Source organism: Barbus barbus (assembly GCF_936440315.1).
Source record: "Barbus barbus genome assembly, chromosome: 43".
In the NCBI taxonomy this organism is placed as follows: Eukaryota; Metazoa; Chordata; class Actinopteri; order Cypriniformes; family Cyprinidae; genus Barbus; species Barbus barbus.
The window spans coordinates 23,665,131-23,687,406 of NC_136721.1; the positions used below are offsets into that span (position 1 = coordinate 23,665,131).

Sequence of the window (22,276 nt, forward strand, 5' to 3'; positions counted from 1 at the left end):
GAAATTTAATTTGTGTATATATATTCAGATTACATTTAAATTTCAAACTTAGCCAATTTAATTTAGTAATTTATATGATTGTCATTTTTATTATTTTTCATACCTATTTGCATACATATTCTGTCGCAAAAAATAAAAATCACCCTGAACTATCTCGAAAAATAAAAATTGCTCAAGAACTATTGCAAAACAAATCGCTCAGAACTATAAAAAATTAAAATCGCTTAGAACTATAAAAAATAAAAACCGCTCAGAACTATAAAAAAAAATTTAATCGCTTAGAACTATAAAAAATAAAACCGCTTAGAACTATAAAAAAATAAAAATCGCTCAGAACTATAAAAAAATTAAAATCGCTTGGAACTATAAAAAATAAAAATCGCTCAGAACTATAAAAAAAAAATTGCTCAGAACTATAAAAAAATTAAAATCGCTTGGAACTATAAAAAATAAAAATCGCTTAGAACTATAAAAAAAAATTGCTCAGAACTATAAAAAATTAAAATCGCTTACAACTATAAAAAATTAAAATCGCTCAGAACTATAAAAACAAATCGCTTAGAACTATAAAAAAAAAAAATTGCTCAGAACTATAAAAAAATAAAAATTGCTCAGAACTATAAAAAATAAAAATAGCTTAGAACTATAAAAAATTAAAATCGCTCAGAATTATAAAAAATTAAAATCGCTTAGAACTATAAAAAATTAAAATCACTCAGAATTATAAAAAATAAAAATCGCTTAGAACTATAAAAAAATAAAAATCGCTTAGAACTATAAAAAAATAAAAATCGCTCAGAACTATAAAAAATAAAAATCGCTCAGAACTATAAAAAATAAAAATCGCTCAGAACTATAAAAAATAAAAATCGCTCAGAACTATAAAAGTTAAAATCGCTTCGAACTATAAAAAAATTTAAATCGCTTAGAACTATAAAAAATAAAAATCGCTCAGAACTATAAAAAATTTAAATCGCTTCGAACTATAAAAAAATTTAAATCGCTTCGAACTATAAAAAAATTTAAATCGCTCAGAACTATAAAAATAAAAATCGCTTCGAACTATAAAAAAATTAAAATCGCTTAGAACTATAAAAAAATAAAAATCGCTCAGAACTATAAAAATTAAAATCGCTTCGAACTATAAAAAAATTAAAATCGCTCAGAACTATAAAAAATTAAAATCGCTCAGAACTATAAAAAAATTTAAATCGCTCAGAACTATTGCTAAAGACATAAAAATTGCTCAGAACAATCAAACAAATATATAAATAAAAAACAATGAGAGCTATTGTTAAAATGCTCATAACTATCACTGAAAAATAAAAAATAATTCCAAACCATGTCTAAAAAATGAAAGCAGCTCACAATTATCACTAAAAAATTGAAATCACTATTGCTAAAAAAATAAAAACAGACAGACAGATAAAAAGATAGACAGTTTGTTTATACTCTGCATTCTCTATTCTGCTTTCGTTCCACTCTCACAGCGTGACCTTTGACCTCATCAACAGGGTCAGCTTCCTGTGGTCTGTTGTTTGGGATTCTAGCAGTCAATTGATCTGCTTCAGTGTGAGATGCAGGAATTCTCAGAAATTCACATCAGCCGGACGAATCCAGTTCAATACACTTGACACAATGTGAACACATGCTGGATCTGCAGGAAATTTATGCTGAGTTTATGCTTATGAGTTTATGCTGTATATATAGACCATTTATAGGTGTTTTTACTTCTCAGAAAGACTGATTAGTATATCAGGCCATGACCACATGACGCTGCTTCTGGTTCCTCCAGTGGAGTGAGGTCTGTGAGATCTGCTCATTTATTAGAGCCGCAGGCAGAGTTTGAGCTGAGCTGTTCTCCATCATATCATCATCTGCATCTGAGCTTCATGCAGTTTCTTGCTGATCTATCAGGTGAGTCCATGAGTCCTGCCTCGGGTCAGGAATGTTATTCCCTCACAGGTCAGTGTTGCCAAAACGAACAAATACCTGACGCAGGGCTTGTGTTTGACTACATTAAATAAATGTATAAAATAAATAAAAGCATGCATGCATAGATAAAAGAATCTAGTGCTGTCAAATGATTAATCGTGGTTAATCACATCCAAAATAAAAGTTTGTTTACATATGTGTGTGTGCTGTGTATATTTATTATGTATATATAAAGACACACACATACAGGATATATTGTGAAAATATTTACATGTATATATTTATATTCATATAATTTATCATACATAAATATAATAATATATAAACAACATTTTTCTTAAATATATACATGCATGTGTGTGTATTTATATATACATAAATGTACACAGTACACATACTATGTAAACAAAAACTTTTATTTTAGATGCGATTAATCATTTGACAGCACTAAAAGAATCCATAATCAATAAAAAAGTAGAAAATTTATTTAAATAACAGTAAATCAAGGACTGAAAGAATTCAGAAAAATAAACATTGTATTTATTAATTTAGGATAATAAATTAATATAAGAAGTTAAAATGAGAAAATTATTACAAATAAAAAACTGTAATTAGAAAGCATATGAAATATTTAAATAAAAAATGATTTAAAATGTAATTATTTATTAAAGATAGATGGATAGACAGCAGCAGATCTTCATGAACAATAGCAGCCCATCATCGTCATCATCATCATCTCCTTCTCTGGGGTCCTGTAGTGACGCTCTTTCTCTCTCTGCGTCTGTCTTTCTGTCTGTTATGGAATGATGTGATCGTGAACTCCGAAGCGGGTCATTTCATTCATTCATTCATTATTCGGAACGGTGGCGGGTTCGCGTTCCCGTCGTGACGTCATCGTGAAAGGAGGCACGCAGCTAGTCATTGTGAGCGCGCACGCAGCCCGTCTGTCACGCAGCGCGCGCCATTGATCGGAGGTCGCGACCCCTTCATTCCCTAAAGACCCCCGAGACGGTTCAGGGTTTGAGAGGAACAGCAGACAGGCGAGCTGTTTGTGAGACTGAACCGTGACTCATCTGATGCACCAAAGCCCTGCATATCCTCAGAAAAATTATTTTCATCACCGTTACTGACTCTTTCAGCCCCCCGCGCGCGCGCGCGTGTGTGTGTGTGTGTGTGTGTGTGTGCGCGCGCGCGTGCGTGTGTATTTCTCACCAATAGGCGGCAGCAGTTCATGTGTTCTTCTATACAGACAGGAACATGTTCACATATTTACAAACACTGCCAATATAATTATTATTATTATTATTGTTACTATTAAAACAATTAAACTATTTTTTCAACATCTAAATATCTCATATATTATAAAAAGCAATATACATGTTGTGTATTACAAGTTTATTAATGTTATTTTGTTTAGATAATATTATACAATAATATTAAATACAATGTTTTATTAGATTATATAATATACAGTAATAATAGTCAATAATGAGTTCACCATTTAATATTATTAAAATAATTTTACAAATAATGTAATAAAATAAAATCAATTTATCAAAAATAATTGATTTACTATTTTGTTCCAAATATGAATCACACATATAAATATATGCATACGTATTCTTTTGTTAATTCAGTATATTTGTATTCAAATTTCACAATTTACTTAAAAGAAATGTTTCCATCTAAACATGTCATGATAACAAAAACATTTGAGTTTGTGTGTATTTTCAGTGTGTGTGTTTCCTTTAATGAGACTTCATAGCACAACAACAGCCTCTAATTCCATCTGTTACACTGTAACTTTATAAACTCCGCGTCCGATGTGTCAGTCTGATGTACATGTTACTTTGTTTTATGTTTGCGCAACACAATCACTTTTTCCTGCCTGTTCTTTTTTTTTTTTAAAGCGACAGGGTGTCTAGACAATCACATGACCTCCGGCGCGCCAATGAGAGACGCGGAGACACACACACACACACACACACCGAGAGAGAGAGAGAGAGAGAGGGAGAGACAGGCGTCTGATCTTCATCTCGTTCTCAGTCCTTCAGTTCTTCATCGACTCGGAAACTTCCCCGCGTCTGCGCTCTGGAGACGGATATATGTGGATATTTGGAGCGTTGTATTATCGTACCGTGCGAATTGTCGTGAGAGGTTTTCTTCAGCGGGTTCTGATGTGGATTTAACGGCTTTTGTCTGTCCGATCCGAGCTGCAGATTTGATGTCAAACGAAGAAAACGGCAGATTAATCATCCCCAACCCGAGCGATCGCTGTGGATTACGCGCGGACTCGTCTCTCGCGGACCGGTTCCGATGATTGCGCACTGACATCACATCCGAGACCGTGTCCAGAAAACCCAGACAGTCGTTTCAGCTTTTCCCTTTTGGATTCCGTGAGGTGAAATATTAAAGTCTGGCGTATGAAACGGATCGCGTCCGCTTCTCCTGCTCGCCGTTTCTCCGCCGTCTGCTCTGCGCCTGTGGATTCGGACCTCCGGATCTTCATGACTTGCGGACAAAATGGCCGTTTTGTAGCCGGGGAACCCTCTTGTCGTCCCGCATGTTCAGGACCAAACGATCGGGGCTCGTCAGGCGACTCTGGAGGAGCCGTGCGCCCGCGGAGGGCGACGGAGACGCGGACACCGGCGGCGCCGCGGGCTGCTGCCTCGGGAAACCGGGCGCCAGTAAACCTAACCCCGGCACCGAGGCCGAACTGAAGGCGCTGACGTACTCGGTCCTGAAGAAGATCAAGGAGAAGCAGCTGGAGGTGCTCCTGCAGGCGGTGGAGTCCCGCGGCGGAGCGCGGAGCCCTTGCCTCCTCCTGCCGGGGAAAGCGGACGCCAGGCTGGGTCAGCAGTCGTTCCCGCTGCCGCTGCTGCTCTACAAGGTGTTCCGGTGGCCGGACCTCCGGCATTCCTCGGAATTAAAGAGACTCTCTTGCTGTGAATCTTACGGGAAAATCAACCCGGACCTCGTGTGCTGCAACCCGCATCATATGAGCAGACTGTGCGAGCTCGGTACGACCGTCTCTCCTCTCACAGATCTAGAGCTGTTTTCAGAAATAATGTGATCAATCTGCATCTTTCTCTCACATACGAGTTATTTTAGTTGGTGAAATACATATATAGGCTTATTCTGGCTCTTCTACAGATGATCAAGTATAGAGTGCTCGTATAGGACTATAATAACATTCACATAACAGTGGCGTTTAATTACAGCTTAGAATGGAATAGAATTAAATAGAACAGAATAGAATAGAGGAGTAAAGAATGCAGGGGATTTGAACTAAAATTATTCTGGCTGTTGTAAATGTTCCATATAGTGCTTATGCAGTACTATAATAACACACAGCATGTTTGTGTGTGTGTGTGTGTGTGTGTGTGTGTGTTTAGTAATATGATATAGAATAGAGAAAAAAGAATATAAAAGATAATAAATAATATATATTTAGTAACATTAAAATTGCCATAAAGAGTTTGATTAAGAATTCATATTTTATTCTGGTATATATGAAGAGTTAATTTGCAAAAACAGATAACTTAAAGTTTTTAAAAACTTGATTGAATAATAATAACTTCAAATACAGCTAACTAACACGATAAAAACATGATAATGCAACAAAAAACATGATTTATGAAAATTAATAAAAACAGTTATCTGTTTTTGCAAATAAACTCTTCATATATAACCTCTCTATGTCATATAAAGTTAATTACAATAAGTATTTTTGGCAAATAATGCACATTCTTACATTCATCATATGTGGTCTGTTTGGTAGCTGAACCAACTGTTTCATCAAACAAGTGTCTTGGTATGAGCTACTGATTATAATTATTATTCTCATAGAGTGATGAATGTTGTGTTTCCATGTGGATAAATGCAACAGAGTTTTCAGCTGGACTGGACCTCCAGTCTGTGGTTGTTCATGTGAAACCCGCCGGAGGCCCCAGTGTTCAGTGAAGTTAGTTTGCAGTGATCAGTGTGTGTGTGTGTGTGTGTGTGTGTGTGTGTGCGGAGTCTGGCGCCAGGCGGCCGTGTGTTTATCAGAGCTGTCCTGCCTGTAACCCTCAGCACTACACAAACACTTTTCCCAGAGAATGCCAGGCCTTATCATCAGCCCACATCTCCACTCACAGCCTCTCTCTCCCTCTCTTTCTTCTCCTCCAGAATCCCCCCCACCCCCGTACTCAAGATATCCCACCGATTTTCTTAAACCACCTGGTAAGTTGAAGTTTCTTCTTGAATTTAAGCAGATGTGGAGTCTTTCAAAAGTCTCAAGTTGTTTGCAATGAAGTTTTTTTTTGCACATTTACTATGGTAATACCATGGTATTCTCAGTATTTAAATACCTTCCCAATGATCTTTCTTAAACCACCTTAAAAGTTGAACATTTAAGCAGATTTGGAATCTTAAAAAAAAAAACTTTGAATTGAAAACTGCTTCAATAAGTAAGTTTTTTGCACATTTAATATGGTAATACCATTGAAATACCAACATCCCATTAATTTTACATGTAAACAGATGTGGAGTCTTCAAAAAGTTTAATTTTAATCCAAAATAGCTTGCGATGAAAGTTTTTGGACATTTATTATAGTAATATCATGGTATTCTGATCATTTATATACCATCCCACCGATTTTCTGAAACACCTGGTGTGTTTAAGTTTCGTCTTAAATTTAAGCAGATGTGGAGACTTTAAAAAGTTTTGTTTGAGTTAAAACATTGCATGCAATGAAGGTTTTGGACATGTACAATGGTAATACCATGGTGTTTTTACCACATAAATACCATGGTGCATGAATATGGTAATCATTTAGTACCCTGCTATATGTAATGATACTGTTTTATAAATATCAGTAAGTTTGCTGTTGTACCATAGTAATAATGTGGTTTATGAAGATAGTAATCATTGTGTGGCATGATTTCATACATACTTTAGTGTTTCTACCATAGTACTGAATGATTACCATACTTCTCTAAGATGCTAATTGCTAGTAATTGGAGCAAATGCATGAATAGCACAGTATATGAATATGGTAATGATTCGTTGTGTAATAGACGTTATGATGTTGTTTGGTCCGAATGATGCAAGGGGTTTGAATGATTGCGAGGGGAGAAGACGAGGACTTCGGAAATGTGGATCACATAAAGGAAAAGCTGAGAGAGCTGATTTATCTGCCGAATTAATCTGAGGTTTTGGGAGTGTCGCTTTGCGTCTTTCCTCTGAGCGTTTGCGTTTTCTCTACCCATAATGCCGTATGGCTCTTGAGCATGTCCTGTATATTGGCTTCAGATAAGCGTGTTGTGTTTGGCAGCGTCCCGGATGAGGTTTCCTGCCGATCGCCCTGTAAAGATCCTTCTCAATCCCAGCCAAAACTGCTCAGTTAAACAGTATCACTTACGCATTGAGCAATCCAGCCCAGCTTCGACGAGTGCCTGTTTCCAAATCCTTTCTTTGAGCCCAAATTTGTGCGTCTCGAGAATGTTTATAGTTACGTGTGTGTGGGAACGACTCTACGCTGACTGACATTGGCTCTCGATCTTTGAGTCATTCTTCTTTTATGAATCAGTTTGGGGTTTCGGAGCGACTGAGAGAGAAAGCAAGAATGTGAACGAGAAAAGGCGCCGCGGTGGAGGACAGGAAAGCCAGTTTGGGGAGGACATTTCCTGTGAGGACACACACACACACACACACACTTCCATTAGCTGCGTTCGCCTCTTGGACGCGAGACAGAGAACAATAGAAGACGGGCGATTTTCTCTGATTGAAAGAGAGTGACGCTGAACGCTAGGAGGAAGTTGTTCGTCGTTTGTTCGAATGTGTGTGTGTGACTGTGTCTCATTGATGACGTCAGGGCGAGGGAGACAGTTTGACAGTGGTTTAGGGCGACTGTCACATTCACACGTTGCTGATGTCTAGGTGCGATGAAACGGCCGTTGATGCAAGCTCATTTGCATATCAATCACTGTAAGCTCTCAGACACAAACATTCACACTTATAACGACAAAGAAAGCAAAGTTTCGCCAAGAACTAGTGAAATGTCGTTAGCTTTGCTAAATTCTAGAAGAGTTCGGTTGACTTGCAAATGCTTTTGTGCGCTGCGGAGATTGTGGTTGTCATTTTAGCCACGTCACGGGATCCGTTTACACGCTAGACTCGTCTGATTTGAGTCTTAAAGACGTTTGGATCGTTTGTCTGGACATTGAGGTTTCAGTGTAGTTATTGAAGCTTGTACTTGTGAAGGATCGAATGGTCCAAGACGGACAGCTTCAAAGCTGTTTTTGCTCCCTGGAAAATGAATCATAACTTGTTTGAAGCTGCTGCTTGATCCCACATCTTTTCCTCGCTCACTTTCTCTCTCTTTGTGGTCAGGTTCAGGTTTGCCCATGTGTCTCATTAGACTGACCACAGCTCAGGGAATGTGTCCAGCTCCCAAGGTTGCTTCCGAAAGTGACACCATTTCACAATTTATGCTCACAAATTGTGATAATACCCTAAACTTAAAAACTCATCATCCTTACACGTGGTAGGATGTCACTGTGGTACATGTCCAAAACTCATGGAAAATCAATGATACGTCAATGGAAATCTCCCTCGAGTGATTCCCCAAAATTTTTGATATTGGTAAATGGTAACATAAAAGTAAACAAATCAAATATGTCAAATTTTAGTAAGTGTTTAATTTTGATTTTAAATAAATTAATTTAATAAATTTTATTAATTACTAGCTTTTAATTAACTTATGAACCCCAGTTTGGGAAAACATATTAGACATTAGATATGCTTTATGTATGTATTTGTGAACTTTTTTTTATCATTATTCATAATTATGTTGGGATTTGCAACGTTAGAATCTTGTCAAGACGCTAGTTTATGTAAAGGCATTAAATGATTCATGTTTTATCCTACATTTAGTCAGTAAATGTTTCACAAAAACATTTAAACAAAGCTATTTTGATGTTTTTATGGTAATGCAGGCTAGTGTTAATGCTAACTTGTGCACTGTAAAAAAAAAAAAAAAAAAGTTGAGCCAACTTCAAATTTTAAGGCAACAAACTTCAGCAGATTTTTGAGTTTTCTCAACTTGTTGTTTTAAGTTTATACAACAAAAAGTTAAGAATTTCCTACAAAAATAAGTTGCGAAAACTAAAAAATCTTTAAGTTGGCTCAACTTTTTTTTTTTTTTTTTTTACAGTGTGGTCTGCTTTACAAAATCCCATGTTATGTTAGACACTTGAGATTCTGAAAAGCACCTCACAAATCAGCATTAGCCTGTTATTTTAGCTATTTAAACAAAAGGTTTCTCACTTCTTAACTTTGTTAGCATAAACCAAGTCTTAGCTAAACTGCTCCAAATCAGATTTATGATTATATTTACCATATATCACTATGTATGTAACTTGTTTATTTCTTGATCTGTTTTGGGAAACGGTTTCATTGTGTCTAGCATGCTAGTTCGTGTTAGGACATTGAACAAAATGGACTATTTACTGGTAAATTATTCATGTTAAATTCAGTCCGCGCCTTGCAAAAGCTCATTTGATGAGAAAGATTGTAAGACAGGCTAATGCTAACTTTTGAGGTGTTTTCAAAATCACAAGCTTGGCATTTGGAAAAGTACTTCAAGTTAGCATTAGCCTGTTCCTTTAGCTTTGTTAGCATAAACCATGTGTTAGCTAAACTGCTCTGAATCAGATCTGTGATTATCTTTACCGTTAATTACCACCGTAAGTGATCTGCGTTGGGAGACGTTCAGCTTTCAGATGACTGACGCTCTTTCTCCTGCAGTTGTTTGATCGACAGTAACTCCAGGATACTGACGTTAGATCCGAACATATGGAGACAATATTCCAGCCTCGTTTATTAAAGGGTTAACATGAAAGAGGCAGCGACAGGGTGTTTTTCCTGTCTACTCGCACGCCAATTAGAGAATTTACTGTACACAGTTTTCAAGGCTGCTGCTATTTCCTGACTAGCTCGTTGTTTTGGCCTGGATGGAGTATATCCTGCTAAACAGTGTATTGCTATTAGAGCACAGCCGCTCTCGCTCGCTAATCACCGCTAGCTTTCTTGGCGCAGACTTCAACCTCACAAACACTTTATTTATTTAGCATGACAGAAAAGTGGAAGGTGCAGGAAAATGAATATCCGCTGGATTCAAACGATTCGATCCAGAATGAGGCCGATCTGTATTTTTCGGGTCTTTTAACCCTGTGATTGACAGCTGTCACTCTGTTTCTCCGCAGATTCTCCAGGTTCTGTGCCTGCTTCCACTGAAACTGGAGGAACGGCGTATTCGGCCCCTATGGGGTTCTCAGGTAAGAGCTCAAGACCGTCTCTGAACCCATCTGTGCTGATTTGGTGAATCCTAAACAGAGCCGAGGAGCTGGAAGAGAGAGAGTTGAAAGATTTGTTTCTTATATCGTCTTCTAAAACCAGCAAACACCACAAAACCGAGTGCTAAAGTCAATATGAAATCAAAACGGACCATATTTACTTCCGTAATGCACATTCCTGATCTTATCATGCACATTACTCCAAAGAACAGGTATTTGTCTTTGAAATCTTTCATCAAAATGTTGTAACTCCCTGTGCATCTAAAAATACTTTCCTGATCCACTGATGTCTGCAAGGCCATGCAGTCTACTGGATGATGTTAACTAATAGACAACTAGCTATGTAGGCATTGTTTTACCAATTTAAATCAATCAAATCTGTTTGATCAGAAACACACAGTACAGAAAAGTAGTGTTATTTATATTTTATTCTAAATAAATGACCAAATAAATGAATACTTGTGCTCTATTTAACATTAACATTAGCATTTATTTTTATAATTTATTTTTTAATTTTAGTTTAAGATTTAGTTATGTGCCGTTTTTATTTTTTTATACATTTTTGTAATATTATATTTCATTTATTTCAGTTAACGGCCAAGGCAACATTTCAATTTTGTCATTTTTATTAATGTATTTTTAAAATATTTTTGTTATTGTTTTTTTTGTATATTTATATTTAATTAAATATTACTTTTTTTCATTTTTCATTTTAATATTCAACTTATTTTATTTCAATCAATAGCCAAGCCAACATTTCTCATTTAAATTGTTTGCTTTTGTCATTTTTATTAATGCATGTTTTTTTATATTTTCATTTTTAGTAGTATATATATATTATATAGTGTATATATATTAGTTTTAGTCCTTTTAATACTTAAACTTATTTTATCTCAGTAAATAGCCAAGACAACATTTCTAATATAATATTCTTCATATAATATTTATATTTTATTTTGACTTTATTTCAATAACTAAAATTATTTTTAATTCTTAAGTTAACAAAAACATCACTAATTTATTTAATTTTTAAATGTAAATTTTTACAAATATTTATATTTAATTTCGGTTTTATTTCAATTAACGAATAAAAAAAAAGATGTAATAGTTTAATTTTAGTTGGCAATACCATCACTGGTTTCATGTTGACTCTGCGCTGTAAACAGGGGTATGTGTTTGTGAATGTTGTCCTTTAGTAGACCAAACCTGGTCGCTCGTCCCGTCCTGAGCTCTGAACGCACGCAAACAGCGGCGATTGTGTTTACGAGAGACCTTGCGAGAGCGAGAGAGGGATTCGTTTGGTCTAGGCCGGGTCCCTGTGTACAGATGGTTCTCATTACAGCGACTTTAAAGAGTTTTTATGATGGTGTTTAATTCAGCGCTGAGTGGAGTGAATGAGTAAGTGTGTGTGTGTGTGTGTGTGTGTGTGTGAAGGGTCTTTAGATGGGTTTTCAGATAAGAGCGGCTAAATGATGGAAGCTTTACATAAACACATGTTAAAGTACTGCATTCAGTGTGTGTGTGCGCGCTGCTCCCTTTCCCTGGCCTCCACCGGCATTTGTTTTATGTTTCTTGTTTGTGTGTGTGTGGGATGAAAGATGGAGCACTTTAGACCCGGACAAACGCCTCCTCCCGACTCCATTTACATTTCTGACTGCGTTTGCGTCCCGCTTTCATTCAGAGGTGTGTTTTTCCTGCTGAAACGAGTGAATGGAGCTCAGAGAGATGAGGGGGGAGGAGAAAAGGTTTGAGGCAGAGGAAGAAAAGTCGGGCAGACAGGAAACACACTCCCAATGAAAGCGTCTCTCTGACCTCCTAAGTCACTCACTGCGATGAGACGGCAGAGAGACACTACGTAACATGCTTGAACTTAAATGATGTATATGAGTGTGTGTGTGTGTGTGTGTGTGTGTTTGGGATTATTGGATGAGAGTCTGAGCACTGTTTGTCCTGTTTATTCTGAATTAAGAGTTAACCTTAATATGACAGACAGACTTCCTGTGCTGACAGACAGATAAAGGGTTTCTTTACAATAAAGTCTCATTTAGGTAATGCATTAGTTAAGAGTGAGCGATATAATAAATAATCTTTGGTAATATTACTTAATAAAAATATTAAAAATTACAGTTGTAACTAATGAAGAACTAATAAGACCTTATTATAAAGCGTTAGTGTTGGTTTACATTGTACAATTTTTTTTATATTTCTTTATTTTATATTAATAATACTACATATATATATATATATATATATATATATATATATATATATATATATATATATATATATATATATATATATATATAATATCATCTATATTGGCCAAGCCTATTTTTTTAAGTTAATGTTTTCAATTTATTTTATTTGTGAATTGTAAATTATTTTTAGTAATTTTGTGTGCTTTTGTCATTTTTTTCTTTTGTTTTTTTGGAATTGTAATATCTTTTATTTACATTTTTAGTAATTTTAGTATGTGCTTTTGACATTTTTATTCGTTTTTGTTTTGTAATATTTTTTATTTCAATCTTTTTTTAAGTAATTTTAGTACTTCAATTTAAACCTATTTTATGTCAGACAGTTGCCAAGGCAACAAGTTTAAAACTAAAACACTTCATATTTTCACATGCACTTTAGTTGGCTACTATTCTTGAGTTTTTTTTTTTTTTTGCTTGTTTTGAGTTGTGCAAAATGTATGGCATCAGATCAGTCGAACCTCATTTTAACTTGTATATTAAACATCTTTGCTTTCGATGTGTAGAAATGACTTGATTTTGGAGTTAAGCTGTTTCCGCTGATCTACAATCAGGCCTTTCTAAACGTCCCGCGAATGTCTGAAGGGCCCTCGCCAGCCGTAATCCCCCCTTAAGGGGCCTAAACGTTGTTACCGTGGCAACCCGTGCCTCATTTCAGGGTTGTTTGGGTTAGCCAAGGAGGAAAGGGCAGCACAGGAAATGACATCATGCCTCGAAGGAAAAAGCCTTAAGTCTTGGGTAGGGCCTCCCGGGCGCCTCCGCCGAGTGGAAAGAAAACATTACGAGAAAATGACACAAAGCGGCTAGTTGAACGTCCAGAACGACTTGATTTGACGACATGTTTTGAACTGTGAACGCTTTGTTGTGCTTTTTGCTCATTACCGGCCACTTCCTGTGCCATCAAGCTTGGTATTCTTCATCCATTTCAAAACAAGGCTAGAAGAGGAACATAGCAGAAGAAAGTCAGTACAGATGCCCTCAGGATCCAGACACCTCTGCCATAAACATTTTCTGAAACCGCAATCTAATCGCTTAACTAAACACACAGACAGACAGCATGTATTCTCACGCACACACGTGATCCGTTCATTCAGAAAGTCTTTCGCTGTCTCCGGTCCAACTGGCTGCTTGATCGCAATGAACAATTGAACATCATACTATTATTATTTACCGTCTAAATGAGAATAAAACAACAACTCAGGCGTGTCCGCTCAATAGGCTCGACTGGTTGTCTAAACTGGGGTCTGGAAGGGAGTGCTGGTGGGGATGGGGGAAAGTTTATGGAAAAATAGTGTAAAAACTTAAAAATAATAAATATTAAATAAACAAGACTAAAATAAATTAAAATGGAATTAAAAAAAAACAAAATTATTAAAATAAATAAAAAATAGAAAAAGATAAATGAAAATTAGGCTAAAAAAAAGACATTAATAAAAAAAATTAAAATAGAATAAGATAAATAAATACAAATTAGAAAAATAAATGAAATGAAACCGAAAATAAATAATTTGAGAAAAAAACAAGCAAATAAAAAGATGATTAAAATAAATAAATAAAAACAGAATAAAATAAATAAAGGCGAATTAAGATAAATACATAACAGTTTGATTAAAATAAATAAACATTAGAATAAAATTAATAAAAAATTGATTAAAATAAATAAATAACATAGAATACCATAAATAAAATAACAGTTATAATAGAAAATAGAAATTAAAGTTTGTTTAATAAATAAAAATTAGGGATTTTTTTTTTATTATAATAACTAAAACTTAGGTTAAAATAATAAATATAAATGAGAAAAATTATAATATTATAATAAAGATGAATAAAAAAAAATTAAATAAATAATAAACTGATTAAAATAAGTAAACATTAATTTTTCAAATAAATATTTGAATAAAATAAAAAATATCAGTAAAATAATTAAATAAAAATCTGATTATAATAAGAAAATAAATACTATGCAGTACTATACCGAGTAGAAAAACAAAATAATGTAGCCTAATAGAAACTAAATATTTTCCAAATAATACTTGATCATATTAGGGGTCTGTGGAATCTAAACGATTGAAAACTCCTGGTGAAAAGTACACACACACACACACACACATCACAAAGATTTGGTTCCCACAGCGATTGTTAACATCCTGAATTCGGAACAATGGCGCTAGTTATTCCGATGATCACCATATCAACACTCATAAAATCAGTGGTGACACCAGATTTAGGCGAGACCGCCATGGCTTTTTATTGGTGGAGAGAGTTAAACTGCTGACCTTTGACCTCATAATCATCATGATGTCATAAACAGTTTCCTTTGGCCCGACACTCCCACGGCGAGCGTACAGTATACAACCTGAGCGTCGTAAAATCCCAGCCGTCTGATCCACGTATTAGAGCACAATGGAGGACGACGTGAAGTATTTCCTGTGCGTTGCAGGTTTTCCTGACTCTGTGTGTGTGTGTGTGTGTGTTATGTAATGGCTCTCAGTCTAATTGCCAGTTTCCTTTATTGACATCCAAACAAAGAAGCTGCCAAACATTTCTGTCCATCTGTCCGTCCATTGGTCCGTCTGCGTGTCTCTCGGTGGAGTGCATGTGAGATTGTTGTTATGATAGTGATGCCCGAGGAAAAAGATAATATTTATAGAGCCGTAACTGACACACACACATCAGAGAAGTTGCCTCCGGGTTTGTTTGTTTAGTTGGTATTTTGCATGACGAATCCCAAACGTCTGCCAGTTGTGTGCAATCATTTCGTCTGCTACGCAAACCCTCGTTTGTAGTTCAGATGATTACCAGAAGAGGCGCTGTGCTGTGGACGTTTTTCTTCTATAGCTAGTTGTAAAGCTGCAAGACTGAATCTTAGTAAATACATGTTAAATATTAGTATTGTACTTTTGCAGTTGTACTGTAAAATAAAATTATTATTGTTATTCTTAAATACTCATTTTTCTATTTTACAGTGAAATGTTATAATAATAATAATGTTTCTTATTTTATTTAATTTTTTTATTTAGTAATAATAATCACAATAACTAACATTTTTATAATACTTTTCTTTAAAAAATTATTAATGTTGTTATTTTTAAATACTGATTTATTATTTTACAGTGAAATGTTACAATAGTAATGTTATTTGTATTTAGTTAAATTTATGTAGCAGTAGTAATAATAATAATCATAATAAATATTTTGTCTTAAATACTCAATTTCTCAATTTACTGTGAAATATAAAAATTTTGATAAATATTAAAATTGTTTTATTTAGTATATAATGATTGCATTAAAAAAATATTTTACAGTGAAATTTTACAATATTAATGATTCTTATTTTGTTTAACGTTTTTATTAGTAACAAAAATCATAAAAACAGTAATGATTATTATTTTTAAATACTTAATTTTTTATTTTACAGTAAAATATTACAATCGTAATGTTTCCATATTTTTTTTATATTGATATGTCATCACAAAATTGTACGGCCATACAGAGAAACACAAGTTGCAATTTGATTTTTTTTTTTTCTCAAATAATTTTTTATTTCTGCTTTTGCATACTTGTGTTATTGGCATCTGAAGACTTCGCATCACCCATGTTGAACGTTATTGTGTGCTGCCGTCATCATTGGTTTAGGTTTAGGCCTCTGACCTCTGACCCCTGACCTCACAGCAACTCGTTGGATTCACGTCCGCACCCCGTCAGCGGATAAGAGCGCCGGCTGGTCGTAAAAGAGGCCGTCGCCTCCCGTGAACCTCAGCCAGACGAGAGACGATCAATAAAAACACTGACTTCCCTTCAGTGTGTGTGTGTGTGTGTGTGGAGACAGACAGAAATAATCATTAACTTCTCCAGACTGCTGAGTGACTCGTGTGAGTGTGTGTGTGTGTGTGTGTGTGTGTGTGTGTGTGTGTTTCCATTAGATGTCCAAACACTTTCTGCTGTTTTTTTTTTTTTCGTTTGATGTACAAAGTGACTGTTTAAAAAGCTGAGTCTCCTTAAATGGAAAAACTTTGCCCGGCATACGCCAAAAACGCCACTCTGTGTGTGTGTGTGTGTGTGTGTGTGTGTGTGTGTGTGTGTGTGTGGTATTCGAGTGTTCAGACCAAAGGGAGCCAGTGTGGACAGAGGAAGGATGGTTTGTTACCTGAGGCAGTAAAGCTCTAAATGGAGATTTGACTTCAGCTCAACCACAAACAAAGACCCTGAGTGTGTGTGTGTGTGTGTGTGTGTGTGTGTGTGTGTGTGTGTGTGTGTGTGTGTGTGTGTATAGAGTCGTTTTGTCCCCTCCAGAAGAGAAAGAATGAAATTGCTTGGGGGGGGGAGGGAGAGAAAGAGAGAGAGATTTAAAAGGACCCTTTGAAATCAGTTTTATTTGTTCCCAAATTCTGTTTTATTTATTTATTTATTTACTTACAAATTCTGTGTTTTCTGTTGTAGTTTTTCTGGATTCCATTTTTTTTTTCTCAAATTCTGTTTTGTTTGTTTATAAATGTCCTGCTTTGTTTGAATTTTTCTGGATTCAGTTTTAATTAATTAATTTATTTTCATTGTATTTTATTTTATCCATAAATTCTGTTTTATTGTTTCCCAATTATGTGTTTTCAATTTTAACTTTTCTGGATTCCGTTTTAATTGTTTAATTAAATTTTGAATCATTAAACAGCCTGTCTATTCAATTGAATTCATAAAGTGTAATATAGTACATTATAATAAAATTAAAACCCATAATTTACAGCAAGACATCTTTTTTCCAAATAGAGTGCTGTACAATAGATCTTTACTGTATAAATTAAAACTTTCATTTAAAAATCTCTTGATATTCCTTAATATATTAATGTTAATGGCTAAAATCAATATCATTATTCAGTCAGGTTTGTCATGAAGACCCTTGAGTTTCTGTTTCTGTGCAATAACGAGCTCATTGAGCTCTAGTTGAGAGCGTTTGGACTAATAGAGTTCAGGATGTCAACTGAAGGCTTGAGGCTGTAGAAGACATGAGGTGTGTGTGTGTGTGTGTGTGTCATGTTGCACGCTCTATTTCAGGACACTCTCTGCGTCTGGCTGTCACCATGTCATTCGGGGTGACACTGTGGTCATCCAACCGACCGACACAGAGACGCCACACACACAGCAGTAAATCCACAACCTATACGCGCAAATCCATTCACACGCACACACTCAAGTACCTGTGCAGTTGTGGCTCTAGTTGAATAAACGCATTGTGTCGTCTGAACACACACACACACACACAAAGTCAGAGGTCTGTTTGATGTATGATTTGTGTGTTACTCAGGTTTGCTTGCTGTTCACGGTGTCGTCAGAGAGACTAGTCAACTATTAAGACTGAAATAGCATCAGTCTGGCACATAGCAACCACACACACACTAAACATTAAACAGCTAGTTGTGTGTCAGTATAAAGACTCCTCTATATAATGAGCCGCCTCCATATAATAGTAAACAGGAAGTAGACGCTGTTCTGTACTATGCTTCAGCGATGGTAATACTGTAGACCATGGTATTGGTATGGTATTGCTGTGGTTTTTACATAGTGTAATTTGATGCTCATCTGAATGACAATTTGCCATTCACAAAGACTTTTATGCACACTAAGACTGCATTTTTTAATAAAAAATACAGTAAAAATAGAAAAACATTTTACAATTTAAAATAACTGTGATCCATTTGAATATATTTTCAAATGTAATTTAGTCCTTTGATGAAAGCTGAATTTTCAGCATCATTACTCCAGTCTTCAGTGTCACGTGATCCTTCAGAAATCATTCTGACACCATCACTGTACCATGGTACTTCCACAGTATATTTAAAGTATTCACTTGGTGTTATTTTTAATGATTCAGTAATACTGTTATTTTAATATATATATATATATATATACACTTTCATTACTGTATTCACATACAATGCTACTTAAATGGCACTGTAAGCTCTTCAAAGCATATAATGGTATTACTATGGTAACACATCCAAACAAGCATGTTTGTTGGAGTTGTAATGATGGCTCTACCTACTCTAGTCATCAACTTAGTCTGGGCTGGAGCGTAATTAAGTGTACTGCTAAATTACGGCCTACTCACCCGATCTGAGATTAAAGAGAGACTGTCTTTACTGTGGACAAACAAAGAGTCCAGATGACTAAAGAACTGCTTAACTTTAACACTGTATACTAACAGGACGTCAGATACATTTTTGTTTTCACTGAAAAGCATGGTTTTTAATATTCAGAGCAAGATGTTGACCAATGAGATTTCCTGTAGGCGGAGCTAAGTTGCATAAAGTTCATTGCATTATTATATATTTGGTGTGTCTTCTATATTGTTAAATCACCAAGCTCAGAATGGGCGTTGACAGCGGATTTCTCTCCTATCGCTGTCAAAACTGCCATTAGTTGCCGGAGGCGAGCACAATTGCAGATTTATTGTAGCGTTGACGTCAGAACATTGTTCGGGTTGGCGTACAGAACACAGGCGGCCGAGACGAATGATAAGCAGTACTGCTAATGTAAACAAGCGCTGGAGGCCAGTGGCGCTGCTCTGTGCGGGGCGGCAGATTCCTCACATTCCGTCGCTGCCTCTCGTGTACACTGAAATTAAGGATGCAAGATATGTTTGGCACAGCTCAGGACGGTTTTCCTGGACAGAAGGCATGCGCTGGAGTGAAAGTGTGTGTGTGTTTACCTATTTGTGCTAGAGTTCCCATCTAATCTAGTCAGTTTATCTCCTCAGCTCTCTCCTTCCTTCCTCGACAACACTGTTCAATTTTGGAAACTCTAGTAAACCCAGTTTCTGATGGGTCTTACTGGTCCAAGTTGGTCACAAACTATTGCTGGTTTTGGTTTTAGCCCAAAAGACCTTCTTGGTCAGACTGGAAGAGCTTGTAGACCGCCTTGGACCAGCAAATAATATTTGGTTCTTGTTGGAAAGTCAAGTGAAGCCAATATCTGATGGTTCTTACTGGTCCAAGTTGGTCATAAGCTGTTCTAGATGGTTATCAGTTGGCCTACCCATTGGTGGTCTTGGTTTTAATCTGGTAGACCATCTTGGTCAGGCTGGAAGAGCTTGAAGACCTCCTTGGACCAGCAAGTACTAGTTTGATCACCTTGATCTTCTAGATTTTCCAGCAGGGATTCAGTGAAGTTCACTTAATGAGGTTAAATTGGCATAATTAAGAATTGGCTCTTTCTCTTTGCTTCCTCAGACAACACTTCGCTCACTTTTACTCTGTTAGAAACTTTAGTAAAGCCATTTTTTGATGGTTCTTACTGATCCAAGTTTGCTATAGTCTATTCTAGATGGTCCTACCCATTGGTGGTCTTGGTTTCACCACTTTGATCTCAAGCAGGGATTCAGTGAAGTTCACTTGATGACGTTAAATTGGCATAAATAATAAATGGTTCTTGTTGGAAAGTCTAGTGAAGCCAATATCTGGTAGTTCTTACTGGTCCAAGTTGGTCATAATCTATTCTAGATGGTTAATCAGTTGGCCTACCCATTGGTGGTCTTTGTTTCGGCCTGCTATACCATCTTAGTCAGGTGGGAAGAACTTGTAAACCATCTTGGATCAGCAAGTACCAGTTTAACCACCTTGATCTGGTATCTTCAAGTTTTTCCAGCATGATTAATTGACGTTCACTTGATGATATAATGAATAATTGTCTCTCTCTTTCCTTCCTCTATCAACGCTTTGTTCACTTTTACGCTGTTGGAAACTCTAGTAAAGCCAATTTCTGATGGTTCTTACTGGTCCAAGTTGGTCATAATCTAGGTTAGATGGTTAATTGGTTGGCCCACCCACCATCGAGAACCAGTTTGACCATGTTAATCTGGGATTTCCTTGCTTTTCCAGCAGGGATTCAATTAAGTTCACTTGAAGTTAAACTGGCATAATGAATAACCACTTCTTTCTTGTCTCTCTGTAGATTCCCTGGCTCTTCAGGAGCGTGGAGAACAGCCTCACTGGTGTGTGGTGGCGTACTGGGAGGAAAAGACCCGCGTTGGGCGCCTCTACTCCGTCCAGGAGCCATCTCTGGACATCTTTTATGACCTACCTCAGGGCACTGGCTTTTGCTTGGGCCAGCTCGCCTCCGACAACAAGAGTCAACTGGTGCAAATGGTTCGGGCCAAGATCGGCTACGGCATCCAGCTGAGCCGTGAACCTGACGGCGTGTGGGTGTATAACCGGAGTTGCTACCCCATATTCATCAAGTCAGCCACACTGGACAACCCCGACTCGCGTACGCTGCTGGTGCATAAAGTATTCCCCGGCTTTTCCATCAAGGCCTTCGACTTCGAGAAGGCGGGAAGCCTACAGCGGCCCAACGACCACGAGTTCAGCCAGCAGCCGCGGACGGGCTTCACCGTGCAGATCAGTTTCGTGAAGGGCTGGGGGCAGTGCTACACCAGGCAGTTCATCAGCAGCTGCCCCTGCTGGCTGGAGGTCATATTCAATAACCGATAACAGCGACCCCCGCCCCCTCACCACGCCCCCCATTTCTTCATGGAGGCGGACTAGCCCTTACCTTTTATGGACTATGTTGTTTTGTTTTGTTTTTCGCGAGAAGTTCTCCGAAGGATGTTTTACGAGAGAAATGGAAAACGGAAGCTCACGTGGACTTGTTTAATAAATGACTAAGATTTAATTAAGTGAAATAAAAGCTAAAATGTATTTTATGTTAAATATAAATATATTATTACGTGTAAATACGAAGTTTTATATGCATTGTTATTTATGTATTGTGCAATGTGTTGATGAGAAAAAGAGATGCACTTTGCTTAATATAAATGCAAACAAAGAAATGCCAAAATAAAACAAAAAATACAGAATACATCTCTTAATTTGTGTTTGTTTTGCTAATCCTTAGTGTCATTTTTTTCTAGTCTTTTTTTCACCCACAAATTAAACAATATTTTAGCAGAGTTATGATTTTGGAGATAGAAATTTCTCTGTATATTACACCGTAAACAGAAAAAAAGATGAACTATAACAATTAATGATTTAAACAATATTTTTTATGCTCAGCTCTAAAATATTTGTAAAAATATTTAGTATTAATTTTTTATTTAAAAACATATAAACATACTTTGTGTATATGTCTATTTTTATCTTATGCTAAATTATTTTTAAAAAATTAATATAAGCATACATATTTATGTATATATTATTACATAAACTATAAAATATATTCATAATATATAAACTCAGTCTAGAAATCATGATCAACTGTAAAAGTCATGGAAATTCACTGGTCAAAAGTGGTTCATGCGGATAGAAAATCTCACAATTAATGACCCACATTGCTTTTTATTTTCAGAATCGCATTTTATTTCCATCTGTGTCATGTTTTAATATTTAATGAGGCTTCATAGACAATGTGAATGAGCTTCTGTGAGAGAAAATTCCCTCAGTCTAACTCTAATGCCCCGTGGGCCGGTTGTGTGCCAGGAACAGCAGGTCTCTGGGGGAGGGGAAGCGTCTGCGGGCGTCTAGACGAGTGCCACACCTCCTCCTGCCGCTCCTGATATGGACGTCTGCTGGGGGGATTACAGCCGTAAGCCTACTCTGACCTGACCGACCGGCCCTGAGAGACCGACATTCACCAGCCCGGACTCCCACACAGACACAGACGTTATTTCATGATGAAAACATAACAGTAAAAATGTAGTTTTGGTTCTCAGTCTGCGTGTCTCTCTCGAGGCGGTTCGGAGCGTGTTGGTGACTATAGGG

General features: G+C 36.4%; 1 protein-coding gene across 1 annotated transcript; it reads left to right on the top strand.

The window, feature by feature from the left end:
* Positions 1-3,901: 3,901 nt before the first annotated feature.
* On the top strand, positions 3,902-21,403 carry smad7 (SMAD family member 7). Its single transcript, XM_079405191.1, has 4 exons — positions 3,902-4,955; positions 6,106-6,159; positions 10,186-10,257; positions 20,472-21,403. The coding sequence occupies exons 1-4, from the start codon at positions 4,499-4,501 to the stop codon at positions 21,008-21,010; spliced, it is 1,122 nt and encodes a 373-aa protein (XP_079261317.1). The 5' UTR covers positions 3,902-4,498; the 3' UTR covers positions 21,011-21,403.
* The last annotated feature ends 873 nt before the right edge of the window (positions 21,404-22,276 follow it).

Coding starts and splice junctions, on each gene's coding strand:
- smad7 (XM_079405191.1), top strand. CDS start 4,499: ATGTTCAGGACCAAACGATCGGGGCTCGTCAGGCGACTCTGGAGGAGC. Junction 4,956..6,105: donor GAGCAGACTGTGCGAGCTCG/GTACGACCGTCT, acceptor CTTCTCCTCCAG/AATCCCCCCCACCCCCGTAC. Junction 10,258..20,471: donor GGCCCCTATGGGGTTCTCAG/GTAAGAGCTCAA, acceptor GTCTCTCTGTAG/ATTCCCTGGCTCTTCAGGAG.